Here is an 18,953-nt window from a genome sequence, read left to right on the forward strand (position 1 = left end):
GGGGGAACAGAAGAGTCCCTGTTCCCTGAAGTAACTGTGTACATTATGACAATTTGTGATTTCAGGTATTGAATGACAAATTACTGAAGTCAACAATTTTCTAATATTAGGCTCGGTGGCTCCCCCAAACAAGCCAATGACTAAAGTGGGCTGATCCAAAGCTCCTGTCTGTGTGTTGTATACTGTGTGTTGTGTTTTGTAATCTTTATTTTAAAGTCATACTGCACTATGAGCCTCTAAAAAGGAAGGCACTAGAAAGATGTAGGCAGCACTGTACACGCAGCATATGTTATCATTATTCATTTTGAAGCCATCATTTTGAGATGGGTCTATAGATTAGTCATTAGGGCCTTTTTCACAGTTCGGCATAATGTTCCGCCGTCGTCTTGCAAGTGCCACTATAAGCTATAATGCTGTAAAATGCACTTGTTATGCGGCAGCCGAGACGTCCGCCTGATTTGTGACTGCTTATCCCACCTGCTTACCCACCTGCTAAACTCTAAAAAAAGGCTCAATGTCTCCCAAGGGCCGTTTAGAGAACTGAGGGGTTTCATGCCTTTATTGCCAATTTGCTCAAATGAAATCCCATCTGCTTAAAGTGGATAAAAGAAAACATATTTTAACTGCATAAAGTGAGACAGGATCCCGGAAAAAAGTCCATATAAAGAAATCAACGCGGTTTTCGGGGATTCCTTTCCTTCAGTTCAGCATACATTTTACACTTTGCAATTTCTGATTTACGTAGCGTAGCTGCCTTTATTTACTTCACTTTATAATGAACACACATGAATTGGTTTGTATTCCCGCTAAAGGTGCGTTTTTCATATGCAACATAAGGTACGAGGGAACATTTAGATTTGTGGTAAATATTAAATACCAGTGTGAAAACAACATCGTCCACATGAATCGTGTGCTCACAGGGTCAGAGGTACGACCGTTTTTGCATGCACAAACGGGTTTGCGAACCCGTTTGTGCATGCAAAAACAGCATGGGCCACAGACAAAGCCTATTTAGCGAGTCGCAATTTATATGCGATTCGCTAAATAGGTTTTGTGACTCGCTATTAGGAAGGGGCATTCCCTTCCTAATAGCGTGTGCAAGCCCATGTATGAATGTTTTGCGTCCGCAATTGCAGGGGTAAAACACTCGCAAAATACCACCCTCTTGCACTCGCAAAAGGGAAGGGGTCCACTTCCCCTTTGCAAATGCATGGGAATTTTGTTTTTTAAGGGCAGGCAGTGGTGCCAGGGATGACCTGCCCTTAAAATATTAAACAAAAAAGTTTCATTTTGTTTTTTTTAAATGCAAGGAAAATGGGGCTGCATTTTTCTTTAAAAAACTACTCGATTTAAAAGCTGTCCCAGACATGATGGTCTGCTGAGCCCAGCAGGCCACCATACCTGGGAGGGCCTGCCATTCCCAATGGGGTCGCAAAGTGCAAGAGGCTCATCAATATTCATGAGCCACTCAATTTGCGACCCCATTGGGATTTGCTAACAGTGTGTTACACACTGTTGTACATCCAAAATAGCGCCTAGCAAATTGCGAGTCGCAAAAAACTCGTAATTTGCGAGGCGCTATTTTGGGTATTGTACATCTTGCCCACAATGTTTCTGCGCCAGTATATTGACTAGAGCTAGAAGCTAGTAACAAAGACCCAGATTGACTAAAGCGTTGCTCTGGGAGCGTTTTACTTTTATAATGCAAACTTGACACAAAGGGGGAGATTTACTAAGCTTTTGCAAAACGAAGCAACATCTTTTTTTTGTAATTTACTTACCAGCGCTAAACCGCTGGAAATAACGTAAAAGTAATGCGAAGCACTGCCATGGGGGCGTGCCAAGGGTGGTGCATGGGTATTCCCATGCAACCACCCAAGGCTTCTCGGGCTAAACCCAATTTGCTAATAACAGTAGATAGGGTTCAACATGAGAAAACTGCGCCCTTTTCAACTAGGCACAAGGAAGGAGAAATGCTTTCATTTCCCCTTCCTTTTCTGACTTTGCCTGGGAAAAGCTTTTACTTGTGACAAGCATAGTATTTTGTACAGGAAGGGTAACCTTCCTGTACAAAACCTATGCTGGGCTCATGCACACACCCTAGCGCTGCGGCACTAAGGTGTGTGCATGGCACACGGCAGCTGTAATCAGCACCGGCGTAAAGGAAAGGGGAGGACATAACCATATCTTTGAAGATATGGCACTCTTGTGCTCCCTCCCTGTCGCGCAACGCAGCGCATCCTCAAGGGGGGGCTGCGCTGAATTGTATGACTTCTTCGTAAATCTCCCCCCAAAGTATTATTCTGGGGCTTTTGCATCAAGCGCAAATCTAATTGCATTGGATAATTTCCCAAAGTAACGCAACAATGCGCTAACTATATGGTACTTTGTGTCAAGGGAACATTTCCTGTGTGATACATGGGTATTCCCCATGGGTTCTGACACAAATCCCTAACTACAAGCCTTTCGAACACAGAGGTTTGCGATTAAATCTTATGCCTCCTTGAGGCAGGCATAACGAGGAGAAATGAATTCATTCTAATTTTCCCTTCCAGTAAAAAAAAACATTCCTTACAGAACACACACCCCCTTGCACCATGGTACAAAGGTGTGCGCATTGGCGTATGGCAGCCTAAAGTGCAGCAGTGCAGAGAGAGAGGAACAGAGCACAATATGTTAGCGCTGTCCTGCTCTACCATTCATGCAAGCAGAGCAGCAATTGTGCTGCGTTGTTTGAATTTTGTGACAGTCTAGGCCTATTGGCAATTGAGCTTGTTTCTCTTGTAGTATTACAGCTAGGACTGTAGAGTGTGCACAGAATGCGCCTAATAATTAGGAACCGGTCGATCGAGAGTCATTTTAACTCCTCTCCTACCAGCCATTAATGTAAAACACATTAGGTTATGAGTCCAAATGACCCTGAAACCGTCTCCTTTAAGTCAAACCCTTATTAAAGTGATATATAACTGCTTTCTTCTCACGTAGATGACCCAACTTCAAAGTGTCATGGTACTAAAGTAACTTGAAAGCATTACTAATCTAATTACAGAACACAATCATATTTTGCAATGCATGCAAAATCTAGGTTAGAACGCATATATACGCCATATATTGTTCATTACCATAACCATTAAAACAGCTGTCAAACACCCTTTCCAAGGGCATGCTCCCTATCAGTAGATTAAGCCGACCCGAGGGACATAAGAGGGAAATTTCCATAACGAATTTGCACAAATTGTACAAGAATAACTTAATGGTTGAAATACTTCATGCACCGTAGCAAGACCTAATTATTGTTGGCAGTAGAGTACATTTGATAAACAGAGGTCGAGTGACGCCACAAGTCTTCTTAGTGCATCCCCTGGAGTGACATTTTGATTACTAAAAAAGATGTGTTCGACATGTTGCCAACCAAAATACATGACACCTAAATAGACTACTAATACAATCAATATTGACGTTATTTTTAGGGTTTGGTTATAATGTATTGAGACATGTTATGGAACACTCTTTTGTGGAAAAGAGATGATATAAGCTGTTTTGTGGACTTCAACTCGCTATTCAAAAGCAATTTTTTTAAAATCATGCATAGATAATGTTAGCGGTCAGACTTCTAATTCTTGTAACCTAACGTCAAAGTTAAACAAATCAAATTGCAGCCAATAGTAAAAGAGGATGCGAGTAACAGGAACCCATTTAAAAATGTAATTATTGGGGTGTTGCTTAGCTGGGAATAGAGTAAGTCGCTCACTTCATCGGCTCCTCTCCATGGCGGCGCATACATCTTTCATAGCTTTCCATATTGGGATACTGCCGCCCTTAAATTGATGCCATGACATAGGCATTCCGAGAACTTGGGGAACTACTGGGCAAAAAAAAAGTCTGGTGCACCCAGCAACCGCTGAGGAGCCAAACATCGGCACTTGCTCCTAAATGTGCAGGTCTGGAGGCCACATCTTCACCACCCTGGAGGTGCTCTGACCATGGGACCCAGTCGCCAACAGGACCGTCTGCTGCTTTGCGGTGACACAGGTGCGAGGAGAGACCTTGTTACTCCGCCATACCCGCTAAACAGCATCTACAGGACTCCTTCGCTAAATGCCCAGTCCAGGGTTCTGATACTAGTTATAGTGCCCACCATCTCAAATGCTGGCTTTTCGAGCAGTAGCAGCCCCCCCCCCCCCCCAGCGCCTTGAGACCCGCTCGGGTGAGTAGCGAGCTCTACAAATATTCTTGATTGATTGATTGCACTGACTGCTCATCGTGGGCCCCCTAAAGAGTGACCTGTTCTTGATGCTTCTAGGCACTGATGTTCTCTGCAACTCCGTCTAGCACATCTGCACCCCTTCATACAGCACAGCAGCCAACTATGATGCCCAACTGCTTCCAGATACCTGAACAATCACTCCTTTGTGTAATGGCCTCCATCCATTCTGCATTTCAGATGAGGAGCCAACTCGGAGGTGGTCTGGGGGCGCAATTTATGGCCATACTGCTTTCCCTGTTGACCTGATGGTTGTTGGCACCCACCCTTTATTGCCTAACTGTTTAACAGGGTGGCCCTGGGCTTTTTTGATTATGAGTAAGTTAAGGAACATAGACCCCTTACTGAACATTCTCCACCTTGAAGAGGCCATGAGAATAGAAACATAGCCCCCTACTGCAGGGTCACTTGGGCGAGGCTTACAACCAAACGGAGCCTGTGATTGGGCCTCTACCTGCTTTCACCACAGAGCACTAACTCTTCTGCATGAACTCTTTGCAAACAGACTTTACAGTGGTCGTTGCCCCTACAACAGGGGAGGTAGTACCACTCTCCTCCAAACAGCTAAAGCTACAGAATTAGAGAACTGTGGATCTATCTGTTATATAAAGACTTATCAGGTATAGGCTTTCATTCTATGTGGGGCTCACATACTCATATTGTGACCCACTCTCGAATGTTCTTCCCCATTTCACATTTCATATTGTACCTTCAACTCTTCTGGACTGAGCAACTGCCTTAACAGTCCACCTACAGACATTCAAACCCTTCCCTCATTGTATTGACTACTGGGTGTGCAAATGGTGGGAAGGTGTGGAGCCTTCCCCATTAGCTCCTCTGAACTTACTGCTGCAGGACACAACCTGCAACACTTGTAGGGTCCAAAACCAATATACATCAGCAGAGGGGTACAGCACAATCCCTCCCTGGTCTTACCAACTCAGAGACTGACCTATCAGTTCTTCCCCAGAGGCAGTTTTTTTTTTAAGTTCAAGAAAATGTTGTTGACTTGTATAAAGGTGTCTATAAAAAATACATAGCAGTAACCTCCTATCAAAATATCCAGAATAAGCATATTTGCGAATATACGAATCAGACTTATAAATGACAATATATGATATGGTGGTGTTTGTATAGCGCGGGTTACACTCCACGGAGCATCTTAGCGCTTCTGAGTGTAAAAGAACCAGGTGACTTTGTTCTTGTGGTGGATCATGGTTGGAGTGTTATATCATGTTTTTGCATTGTATCTCGGATAAGGTGTAGATCCAGGTTTTAAGGGTCCTTCTAAAAATGGTTTCTGTAGGGATATGTCGGAGTGGGAGCGGCAGTGAATTCCAGGCTTTGGACCCCAAAACTGCCAGGGCTTTGCCTCCTCTGTTTTTGAGTCTAAACTTGGGGATGGTAAGGAGATTCTCACTTTGGGACCTCAGACATCGGGAGGGGACATAGCGTGGGAACATATTTTCGATGTATTTGGTTCTGTTCTATTAAATGCCCTAAAGGTGATCAGCAGGATTTTAAACAGCACCCTTTTACAAATTGGCAGCCAGTGCAGGGTGCTCATAGCTGTTGAGGCTGAGGTCCTTCTATTCCATCCCAACACTAGTCTGGCCGCTGCATGCTGCACCATTTGTAGTTTATGGCAGACTGTCCTATTTGTTCCTGCGTATATGCTGTTGCAGTAGTCGATGCGGGAGGTAATGAGGGCTACAGCCACCATCTTCCTCGCTGCAAGAGGGATTAGGTCGAAAAATGTCCTGAGCCCTTTTATTATGCCGAAGCATGTACCTGCCATGGTGATACATATCAAATCTGAGTATCAATAAATTATAGAAGAAATTAGGAACAATTAGAGGATCAGGGGGGTTTAAGAACTTCTTGTTGTGATGGTTGTAACTGAGAGAACCTTTTAGTACTTGCATCGAGAAATATTGTAACAGGTGACCACAAATCCAAACGCTTCGTTGCCAAATTTAGAGGGTAAACCAAAGCAGTATCTAACCTATGGTTGTGGCAAACAGCTTACCAACAGGCTCTATAAGACATTTTTGTAAAGTCTTTCCAATTTATAGTAATTTGTTGATAAGCAACAGCTAATAACAGATCAATAATTTTAACATTAAACGTCATGTTTTCCCAATCAGGTGAGAGGCTTCCTAAGAAGATATTGGTAAAGGAAAAAGTAAACTTAGTGCCAAAAATTAGGTTGATTTGAACCCATGCTTGTTTCCAGATGTTACATACAGATAAACAAGAGAATAACATGTGGAATAAATCGGCGTTTGGAGATAAACATGTCCAGCAAGCATCTGACAAAGTTGAAAAACTTTTACTTAAAACATACGGTGATAATAAAAGGCTATTGTATACAAAAAACAGTGTTTGTGTTGTTTGCTGCGCTGGAGGATTTAAGTAACTTAATCCATAAGTTCTTCCATAAAAGGATGGGCCAAGATGTCTGAAAATCATGCTGCCACGCCTCCTCTATTTTAGATTTCTGCCTATTCGTATCAGTACCTTGAATAAAACTGTATATAGTGGAGGCTTTAGGTGTGCTTTTTAACATAGTGTGCAATTGTGAGAGGAAGTCGGAGTATAATAGGTGTACTGGATATTTGGGTATAAGTAGTCATCACAGCTTCCTTTAAGAGATTGTATTTAGTAATGAATGTGGTAGGCAGGTTAAACAGGTGACTAAGCGAAGGGAAAGATAAAAAGACTGATTGGGAGAATAACTGGTGAACCCAAAGTAATCCCTTCTGTCTCCAAGTTTTGCAATAAAAGGTTTTATTATGAATAAGTAAACTTTTATTATGCCAAATGGTTAAATTGTGGAAGGAATCTATAGTGTACTGTGTAGGGAAAGATGATGACTGGAGGAGTTTAGAGGTCAATTTGATTATGGGGGTAGAGAGAATCTGTGGTTTGCGTGAGAAGGAAAGATTTCCCTGAAAAGAAAAGGGAGATAGAAAAAGACGTTCAATTGAGGTCCACAAAGGGCAGTCATCTATGGGCTCAAGTAGCCAAAACGATGGTTGACGTAGAAGAAATGCTTTCTGATACGTCCGAAAATCGGGAAAATTAGCTCCACCTTCGTCTTTGGAACAAGTTAACCTTTTCAGAGACATTCTGGATTTTTTGTTGTTCCATAAAAAGGAAGAGAGAATGGAGTTGATCTTGTTAAATGATTTGACAGGAATTGGAACTGGTATATTGGATATAGTGTATAAGACTATGGGCGTCAACATCATCTTAATAGTATCTAAGCGCCCCCACCAAGATAACTAAAGGGGATGCCATTTAGTGGTCAGGTCTGAAAGCTTTTGAATACATTTATTCATGCACAATGCTACTGTGTCTGAAATATTAGGTGTAATATATAGCCCTAGATACTTAATATGATTAGGGTTCCATGCAAAGTTAGAAGCACTAAAATCTGGCTTGAAAGTTTACTTGGTTAAGGCCAAAATTTCGCATTTATCATTATTTAGCTTATATCCAGAAATAACGGAGTATGCTTGGACTTCAGCTACAAAAGCAGGAATTGATTCACTTGGATTAGAAATAAAAAGCAAGATATCGTCAGCATAAGCTGCAAGTTTAATATGGTAATTAGTCATTTGGAAACCATGTAAATTTGGGTTTTGGCATAATTTGGAGAGAAAAGGTTCCAGAGCTAGATTACATAAAAAGGGAGATAAGGGGCCTCCTTGGCTAACTCCTCTACCTAAATCAAAAAAATGAGGAAATCAAACCATTAGCACAAACTGCAGCACGAGGGTTGGAATAAAGAAGAGAAACCAAAGATATAAATTTAGGACCAAAGCCAAACCATTTAAGAGTGTAAAACAGATAAGTTCACTCAATCCTGTCAAACGCTTTTTCCACATCTAATGCAATTGCTGCCAGAGAATGTTTTAGGCGAGATGATTTGGACAAAATGTTAAAAAGAAGTCGAGTGTTGTCTGTAATAAAACGTCCCTTAACAAAGCCAGATTGTTCCTTTCCCAACAAGTTTGGTAGATAAGAATCTAATCTATTAGCTAATGCTTTTGAAAAGATTTTATAATCAATGTTAACCAGGGAGATGGGCCTATAGTTCTTACAAAATCTAAAATCTTTGCCTTCCTTGGGGATGAGGCAAATAGGTGCCTCTGAAAAGGATCCAGAGGATTTATTTAAAGAGCTAAAAAAATGAGTTAAAGAAAACAACTTAGGCAAAAGGATTTTGGAAAATGGAGATAAAATTCAACAGTAAAGCCACCCGGACCCGGTGTTTTGTTTTTTTTTTAAAGATGTTGAAGTGCAGATAATAGTTTGTTGTGTAATATCTAACTCCAAAGGGGACAAATCCATAGAAGAGAGGTGGGGTTTTCAATCAATCAATCAATCAATCAATCAGGGTATTTGTAAAGCATGCTACTCACCCGTTAGGGTCTCAAGGCGCTGAGGGGGGGGGAGAACCGCTACTGCTTGAAGAGCCAGGTCTTGAGCTGTTTCCTGAAGGGGAGATGGTCCTGGGTCAGTCGTAGGTGGGTGCGGAGGGAGTTCCATGTCTTGGCTGCCAGGTAGGAGAAGGATCTTCCTCCGGCGGTGGTTCTACGAATGCGTGGGACGGTGGCGAGGGCGAGGCTGGCGGAGCGGAGCTGGCGGGTGGGTGTGTAGAATGTGAGGCGGTTGTTGAGGTATTTGGGTCCCATGTCATGGAGAGCCTTGTGTGCATGGGTGAGGAGTCTGAATGTGATCCTCTTGCTGACGGGGAGCCAGTGCAGGTCTCTCAGCCCTGGGCGAGATATGGCTGTGGCGGGGGATGTCCAGTATGAGTCGTGCAGAGGCATTCTGTATGCGCTGGAGTCTTTTCTGTAGTTTGGCTGTGGTTCCAGCATAGAGGGTGTTTCCATAGTCCAGTCGGCTGGTGACGAGGGCCTGGGTGACCGTCTTCCTGGTGTCGGCGGGGATCCACCGGAAGAACCTTTGGTGCATGCGCAGGGTGTTGAAACAGGATGACGAGACGGCGTTGACTTGCTTGGTTATCGTGAGGGAGGAGTCCAGGATGAAGCCCAGGTTGCGTGCATGGTCCGTTGGCTTGGGGGTGGTGCCCAGGGCAGGGGGCCACCAGGAGTCGTCCCAGGCGGAGGGGGATGTTCCCAGGATGGGGACTTCCATCTTGTCTGAGTTCAGTTTCAGCCGGCTAAGCTTCATCCATTCCGCGACGTCTTTCATTCCTTCCTGGAGGCTGGCTCTGGCGGTGGCGGGGTCGTTGGTGAGGGAAAAGATCAGCTGAGTGTCGTCTGCGTAGGAGATGATGTTAAGGTTGTGTTGGCGTGCGATGGCTGTGAGGGGGCTCATGTAGACATTGAAGAGGGTGGGGCTGAGCAAGGATCCTTGCGGGACGCGGCAGATGATCTCGGTGGCCGCGGACCGGAACGGGGGAGGCAGACTCTCTGGGTTCTACCGGCGAGGAATGAGATGATCCACTCCAAGGCCTTTCCTTGGATTCCGATGTTGCCGAGGCGCTGTATCAGGGTGCGGGGGCATACGGTGTCGAAGGCTGCTGAGAGGTCCAGGAGGATGAGGGCAGCTGTTTTCCCCATTGTCCAGCAGGGACCTGATGTCATCGGTAGCTGCGATGAGGGCGGTCTCAGTGCTGTGGTTTGCTCGGAAACCAGACTGCGAATGGTCGAGGGATCCGTTTGTCTCGAAGAAGGTGGAGAGTTGTTTGTTGATGGTCTTCTCGATGACTTTGGCCGGAAAAGGGAGGAGCGAGATGGGGTGGAAGTTCTTGAGGTCCGTGGGGTCTGCGGTGGGTTTCTTCAGGAGGGCGCTGAGCTCGGCGTGTTTCCAAATCTCCGGGAAGGTGGCGGAAGCGAAGGAGCTGTTAATGATGTCCCGGGGTTGGGGTGCGATGATGGAGTCGGCTTGTTGAAGATGTGGTGTGGGCAGGGGTCGGTTGGGGAGCCGGAGTGGATGGTGTTCATCGTGCGGGTGGTGTCTTCGGTGCGGACCAAGGTCCAGGTGCAGAGGGTGGTGGTGGGGGGGCTGGATCGGTGGTTGGATACGTGGTATGTTAGAAAAGAAATGTGAAAGGGAGTGTTGTGTGGGTTCTGTTTCGGATGAATATAGAGATTTTTAAAAAGGGAGAATTCATTTAGAATTTCAGCATCCTTAAATCTTAAATTTGAATTGGTGTTGTATACCGATTCTATGTTTAATTTGTTCTGCCTGACTTTTAAGTAATTAGCCAATATTTTCCCAGCAGTTTTTTTTACCACTATAAAACTTTCCACTGGATTTTAACAAGTATAATGAGGCGTCATCAGTCGACTTTTTGTTAAACTGCAATTTAGCGTTTATAAGAGCTGTTAAGCAATCTTTTGAATGTGACATGTAATAGGAATGCTCTAACTTCTTAATGTCTTGAAGAAGATTTTTAGTATGTCAACGAGCAGTTCTACGTTGCTTGGTAACAAAACCAATAATGAAATCTCTTGCCGAAGCTTTATAAGCATCCCATATGGTTGAAATCATCATTTGTTCAGTGTAATTGAATTCGAAATATTCATTAAAAAAAGTAGAGAAAGAAGCTGTAAATTCTGGATTTAAAAGAAGAGCATTATTAAAACGCCATCTTCTAGGGATTGAAGATTTAGGTAATATATTGATGCCAATCGAAACAGGAGCATGGTCTGAGAGTAAAATGGGGCCAATTTCTGCATGTGTAAGCGCTTGTGAGATAATATGAGAGACAAAAATGTAATCAATTCTGGATTGGGTGTGGTGAGTGGGGAAATAAAAGGTATATTCTCTGGTAGTTGGATTGCATAAGCGCCAAGAATCCAGAAGTTTGTGTTGACTAATAGTGTGAACAAAGGATTTATGCGGTTTGGTATAAACAAAGGGAAACCTGGAATTTCTGTCAACAAATGGGTCAAAAACCTGATTACAATCACCAGCTAAAACAAAATTATCTTCCATAGAGTGTGTAATTTGCTTGGCCAATGTGCACCAAAAGGAGGGCTCACCACATGTGGGGGCATAAACGTTAAGAAGAGAAACTGGAACATCCTTCAACAATAATTTAACATTCAGCCATCAGCCATCACCATCAGATTCTTGCGACAAGAGTGAGATTGGAAGTGACTTTTGACAAAATATCATTACTCCGTTGCGTTTCCCATCTCCACCCAGAGGCAGTTCTGAAGAGTAGCTTTTCCATCATGGCACAAGGTAACTACTAAAAGGAAAGCTCTGTGGCAGCAATGTGGAGTTATTCTGCAGCAGGTGAATGTGCCAAAAATAAGGTGAAATATACCCAGGGATCTGAGGGGCATACATTAATTGCAATAACGCAGGACTATATGGAACACTTCCTTGGTGTCATATGCACCGAAATATATTCTATAAAAATTGACTTTAAATCATGTATCCAAGGAATTCTTAAAGACATCACAGAAACTGGTCACAGAGATGATGACCTGCAGAGATCTGCAGATGTCCCAAACGGAATATCAGGAAATGCTACAGTGCAGAGTTCAAGCATTGGAGGATCAACATATCGAACTCCAAATACAATAAGATCTAGAAAACAGGAGCAATAATATTCAAAATACACAGTGCCCACAAAGGTGCAGAAGAAGATGATATTGCAACATTCACAAAGGAACTCCTTCTCCAGTTGGCCCACACTCACAAAACCACCTCTTTCTCTAATCGTGCAGAAAACCCTCTTAACTCGAGTATACTTCTTCATAGTTAAGGAACCTATGATGAAAGTGGGCAGATAAAAAGCAGATCTTTTCTTCAGAAGCACCACTGTTCAGCTGCTTCCAGATCTATTGTCCATCGCTTTGAAGAAACATGGAGACTTCTGCCATGTGAGTCATTACCTCTGAAAGAATAAAATCATATGTCATTAGAGACAACTCTTTGGATTAATCGTCGGCTGAAATGCCAGGCAGCGCATAATTACTTCTCTGTAAGAATCTAGAGCACTTATAGGTCGGAAAGGAATATGCCAAGAGTAGCAGACAAACCCACCGACATGAATGGGATTGTAGAGGACTGGACAAATCTTTCAAACAAGCAAAGTCTGAAGGTCAAACCTCTCTAAAACATGAAAAAAGCAACACAAACAAGACACCACTCTGATGGAAGATGAACTGATAACTGGCTAATAACCCATTACAGATATTGTAGACCTTCAATGAAGTTATCACGATGCGCAGTGGGGAGTGGCTGACTTTGAAAGAAAAATTGCCACCCTAGTGGTTTTCTTTGATCCCAACTTCTCTGTATCTCCTGCTCGGTTTGGCCTGGTTGGCTGATTTGTTAATTACTTTCTGTTTGCACCCTATGAGATTCGTTTGAGACATCTATAAGGGTTACCATTATCACAATAGAAATAGAAAGGGCCAGAGAAGCAGGCTTGCTACAACAGAACCAAACTGATGGAATTTGAAACCTCGAGTGAGCAGATAAACCAATGCTTTCGAAGCAAAAAAAAAGAAAATTTTCTGTCTTGAGAGGGCAGTTACAAACCCACAGGGCAAATCGAGCAGAACGCTCACTGTTTTTTTTTTAGGCAATGATGTTATGATAAAGGGGCACAATATTTACACACAAAATTATGCTTGTTATAGTCAAGTCACACATAGCCCAAGCAAAGAGGATTCATGACACATGGGCAATAAGCAAAAGGAGTAACAGTCAGCCTTTTACCAGACTTTGTGCAAACAGGCTCTAAAAGCTCTGCTGATGTCCGTGCCTACCTCTGAATGTGTGAGCAGAACTCCACCATGCTCAATTGTAAGGATTTGTTAGAGACGCCTATTGATCATGCTGAAATAAAGAGAGCCCTCTGTGCCATGTCTCTAGGCAAGGCGCCTGGGCAGGATGCTTCTTATCAGATTTTTACAGAATCCTTCTTCCGCTTCTATAAGACCAGTTGATGACACTTTTCAACATCTTTAAGCATGACAGCGGACTCACGCCCACAATTTGTAAGGCTAAAATCACAATCATTCCTAAACCCAGAAAAGACCCAACCAAATGTACAGCCTACCCTATAGCAGTTTTAAAAAGGGTTGCAAAGTTCTTCAACAAAATCTTGGAACAATACCTTGAACTGCTCCTTCCTGGCCTCATAGAACCAGACCAGGTGTATTTATACGCCAGAGACAGGGGGCAAACAATATTGGGCACTTCACTCATCTGGTTCATAAAGTGCATAAACATGACATCCAGGCCCTCCTGTTATCATTAAAAACAGAGAAAGTGTTTAACCAGGTCAGTTGGGCTTTCCTCAGATTGATACTTGACAAGATGCATCTAGGGGGTCGATTACGATGCCGTCTGGAAATGCTCCAAATTGCATCCGATTCAGTTGAATCCAATTCGGAAGCCTTGTTTAAGAACGGCTCGGACACATTTCTGGACGACTAATCATGATGTCCTGAAAATGTCCGAACTGTCCGACTTGGTTCCGAACGGCATTCAGAGTAACAGTGTCGTTCGGAGCTGACTTGTACAGGTCTATGGGCCACGATTCATTATGAGAGCATAGGATGTTTGATTCGGACAGCCTTTCAGAGTCAGTTGTTCCAACAAGGATCGGCTGCTGGAATCTGACTTTAGGGACCGGTAGCAGGCCACCCTCCCTCTGGGGCCCATAACAGGCCCCCCTCCATCTGGGGTCCTCTGAATCAGGCCCTAGGGGGTACCCATGGGTCCCCCCTTTCCCTGCATGCACAGTGTGGTAGGCACCATGGGGTGCCTGCCACAGGGTGCAAGGTTTTCCCCAACCACCCCTCTTCTCAATGGGAGTCCGACCAAACTGTGTTTGGACACACCGTAATCAGTCGGTTGTTGGACTCCCCAAACCCGAGTCATTCGAAAAGCATTCCCAAACTGATTCAGTTGGAATGCTTTCCGGATGATATCGTTATCGGGCCCTAAGTCTAATAATTATTAGCAAGATCATGTCAGCATACTCTTCCCCATGTGCAGTTATAAGAATCAATGGTTAACACACGAAGGGCCTTATTACAAGTACGGTGGTCCCCAGGACTGCCATATTCGCGGTGGTTGTCTGACCACTGCGGGTTTGTCAGCAGTATTCTGAATGTAGCAGTCGGACACCCACAAGACTGCTGGCTCCGGCAGGATCAAGTATCCCGCTGTGCCAGTGGTCTGCAACCAGCCTCAATATGCTGGCAGCACCACCGAGAATCTTACGACTTACATATCCACTGCCCTTTTCTTGATGGTGAGCCTGCCATGGAAAGGGTGGTGGACATGCAGCAAAGGGAGCACTAACAGGGCCTCCAGCAAGATCTGGGGCTGGGAGTGCATGCAGGGGGGCACATGTTGTGCCCCCCTGGAATTGCACCACTGTTCCTGCATGGTGTGGCATGCATGCCACACCGTGCAGGAACATGCTACAGGTGCTGTCACGGTGGCGGGCTGCTGTTAAGGCTCTCCTATGAGACTCACACAGCCACTGTTGTGACACCGCTGCAGCACCGCCCACCCACCCTGGATCACACTCACAATCTGAAGGGCGAGCACACTATGAGCTTCGTGGTCCTTCTGTCGGCGCGTCGGTGAAAGGCCAACAGGAGGACCGCCAAACTCGTGATAAGGCCGTAAGCCTTTTATGCTGACCAGAGCCAGTAGACAGGGGTGTCTCCTCTCCCTCTTATTGCTTACCCTTGTGGTAGAACCCCTGGCCATACATATTAGATAACCATGTAAGATATTGCGGATTCCATTTAGTGGTTTGACCCATAAGGTTAACCTATTTGCAAACAACCTCCTCTGAACTCTACTATCAAACTGATGGAATTTGAAACCTCGAGTGAGCAGATAAACCAATGCTTTCGAAGCAAAAAAAAAGAAAATTTTCTGTCTTGAGAGGGCAGTTACAAACCCACAGGGCAAATCGAGCAGAACGCTCACTGTTTTTTTTTAGGCAATGATGTTATGATAAAGGGGCACAATATTTACACACAAAATTATGCTTGTTATAGTCAAGTCACACATAGCCCAAGCAAAGAGTATTCATGACACATGGGCAATAAGCAAAAGGAGTAACAGTCAGCCTTTTACCAGACTTTGTGCAAACAGGCTCTAAAAGCTCTGCTGATGTCCGTGCCTACCTCTGAATGTGTGAGCAGAACTCCACCATGCTCAATTGTAAGGATTTGTTAGAGACGCCTATTGATCATGCTGAAATAAAGAGAGCCCTCTGTGCCATGTCTCTAGGCAAGGCGCCTGGGCAGGATGCCTCTTATCAGATTTTTACAGAATCCTTCTTCCGCTTCTATAAGACCAGTTGATGACACTTTTCAACATCTTTAAGCATGACAGCGGACTCACGCCCACAATTTGTAAGGCTAAAATCACAATCATTCCTAAACCCAGAAAAGACCCAACCAAATGTACAGCCTACCCTATAGCAGTTTTAAAAAGGGTTGCAAAGTTCTTCAACAAAATCTTGGAACAATACCTTGAACGGCTCCTTCCTGGCCTCATAGAACCAGACCAGGTGTATTTATACGCCTGAGACAGGGGGCAAACAATATTGGGCACTTCACTCATCTGGTTCATAAAGTGCATACACATGACATCCAGGCCCTCCTGTTATCATTAAAAACAGAGAAAGTGTTTAACCAGGTCAGTTGGGCTTTCCTCAGATTGATACTTGACAAGATGCATCTAGGGGGTCGATTACGATGCCGTCTGGAAATGCTCCAAATTGCATCCGATTCAGTTGAATCCAATTCGGAAGCCTTGTTTCAGAACGGCTCGGACACATTTCTGGACGACTAATCATGATGTCCTGAAAATGTCCGAACTGTCCGACTTGGTTCCGAACGGCATTCAGAGTAACAGTGTCGTTCAGAGCTGACTTGTACAGGTCTATGGGCCACGATTCATTATGAGAGCATAGGATGTTTGATTCGGACAGCCTTTCAGAGTCAGTTGTTCCAACAAGGATCGGCTGCTGGAATCTGACTTTAGGGACCGGTAGCAGGCCACCCTCCCTCTGGGGCCCATAACAGGCCCTCCTCCATCTGGGGTCCTCTGAATCAGGCCCTAGGGGGTACCCATGGGTCCCCCCTTTCCCTGCATGCACAGTGTGGTAGGCACCATGGGGTGCCTGCCACAGGGTGCAAGGTTTTCCCCAACCACCCCTCTTCTCAATGGGAGTCCGACCAAACTGTGTTTGGACACACCGTAATCAGTCGGTTGTTGGACTCCCCAAACCCGAGTCATTCGAAAAGCATTCCCAAACTGATCATGTCAGCATACTCTTCCCCATGTGCAGTTATAAGAATCAATGGTTAACACACGAAGGGCCTTATTACAAGTACGGTGGTCCCCAGGACACTGAGGGGTGTCTCCTCTCCCTCTTATTGCTTACCCTTGTGGTAGAACCCCTGGCCATACACATTAGATAACCATGTAAGATATTGCGGATTCCATTTAGTGGTTTGACCCATAAGGTTAACCTATTTGCAAACAACCTCCTCTGAACTCTACTATATCCTACAGAGTGCCTTCCATCATTAGGTAAAAACATGGATGATTTTGAATCATGCTCGAGTTTTAAAATCGAAAAAAAGAAAATCATATGTTCTTAACTGCACCATTCCACATCTGGACCTCCCAAACTTCATCAGTGGTTCCGTTCAGGTAGGCCTCGAAATCCTTTAAATATTTAGGCCTAAATATTACTAGTCACCTCAAGTTATTCAGACAAAATTTTGAGTAAAATATATTAACATGCAGAAATATTGAATTTTTAATATTGTGATCCACGGATATCGTGATGCAGGAATATTGTTGACAAAAATATTGATTTTCTAACGTAATATTGATGTCAAGAATATCTATGTTATTAATATTGTTTGCTGAAATATCTATGTTGTTAATATCTATGTCGAACATATCTATGCTGTTAATATTGTTTACAAAAATATTGATGTTAATAATATTGTTTTAAAAATATATTTATGCATTTTAATATATGTTTTAATTGTATATGTTATAACGTTAGTCGTAAAATTATTGTTAATGTTTTTTGATTATAGTTTGCAAATGTTGAGTTGTTTTTATAGCTATTTATTAATATTTATTTAATTGATAATTATGTAAGTTGTGTAATGAATTTATTTTTTAAGTTAGGTTTTAGGTGTGGTTTGTAGGGGAATAGGGTGGGAAATAAATTAATCAAAATGAATTAGTAATTTAGTTTTAAACCGTTATGTGCTTATGACGAGTCCAGCTCATCATGAGGCACAGTGGAGCTGTGCTCATGACGAGCTGGGCACGTCATAACGGTCGCGCTCCACCCACATGTGATTGATTCCCCGCCTGTGCAGGAGAATCAATTAGTGGGCAGAGTCGTGGCGAGCTCAGCTCGTCATGAGCACAGCTCCACTGTGCCTCATGATGAGCTGGGCTCGTCACGAGCACAGCACCGCCGCCGCTGCCCCCAGCGCCACGGGGGAATTACACCCACGGCGAAGGGGTTAATTATTGGTTATTTAATTTGTAATTGATTAATTATTGCTAATAAATAGTAATCATGTAATTGACAATTCATTATGTAGATTGCATAATTAAGATTTTTTTCAAGTTAAATTTCAGGTGCGGATTGCTGTGTTTGGAGGGGTAAAGGGTTGGAAGTTAATTAACATAATTAAATTAATGATTATTACTTGTTTAATAGATAATTAATTATGTAAACTGCATAATCATAATTTGTACGAAATGTTTTAGGTGTGGGTTTTGGGGATTTTAGGGATAGAGGGTGGTAAGTGAACTAAAAATAATTGTTAATAATTAATTATTAATTTTCTGTTCATTATTTGATGATTATGTAAATTGTGTAATTATATTTTTAAAGTTATGTTTTAGGTGTGTGTTTAGTTGTAGAGGTATAGGGTGAGAAGTTATTTAAGTATTCATAAATGTAAATGTATTTAATTATTAAAAACTTTGTTTTTTATTTTTATATATATTAATTGCATTAATGCGTTTTTTCAATTGCTTTTCAATTGTTCGCTGTTATGATTGTGAGACTATAATGTAGTATTACAATGAAATTAAAATGATTTGTTTTTATTGATACTAATCATTATAAAATGTAATCATTATGTAATTTGCTTACGTTTTTTGTTGAAATTTAGATATATTATTTTACAGTTTAAATATTTATATTTTTGTTATTTAATAGAGTTCTTAAAATATGTAATGTGATTTAAGTAACTACTCTCTCTAGTGTTGCACTGACTGGATTGGGAATAGTAAATTTAACTCCTCATGAGTCCAATGCTTTTTCTAGTGTTGTTCAGACTGGAGTGGGAATAGTAAATTTGACCCCTTCTGTGTCCAACGCTTTCCCCTTTGTTGCACCGAATGGATTGGGAAAGTACATTTTACCCCTCCTGAGTTTAATGCTTTCCGTAGTGTTGCACTGACTGGAGTGGGAATAGTAAATGTAACCCCTCCTGAGTTAAACACTTTCTCTACTGTTTAAGTTAGCTTGGGAATGGTATATATTTATTATTTATATAGTCTAATTATTTGTATTAATATTGTTTATATATATATCATTATTATGTGTTTGTGTATTTTGAATTATGTTGTATACATTTAATATAAATCCGGTATTTTTAAA

The 18,953-nt window shown here is 42.8% G+C and overlaps 1 protein-coding gene across 1 annotated transcript in view; it reads right to left on the reverse strand.

Moving 5' to 3' along the window:
* Nucleotides 1-11,726: 11,726 nt before the first annotated feature.
* LOC146785450 (uncharacterized) overlaps nt 11,727-18,953 on the reverse strand; it is a 69,945-nt gene continuing 62,718 nt past the window's right edge. Inside the window, exon 3 of the mRNA XM_085633049.1 lies at nt 11,727-11,845. Within this exon, the coding sequence (XP_085489175.1) occupies nt 11,727-11,845 (119 nt within the window). The remainder of the gene's footprint in view (nt 11,846-18,953) is intronic.

Source organism: Triturus cristatus, chromosome 11, assembly GCF_964204655.1.
Source record: "Triturus cristatus chromosome 11, aTriCri1.1, whole genome shotgun sequence".
Taxonomy (NCBI): domain Eukaryota; kingdom Metazoa; phylum Chordata; class Amphibia; order Caudata; family Salamandridae; genus Triturus; species Triturus cristatus.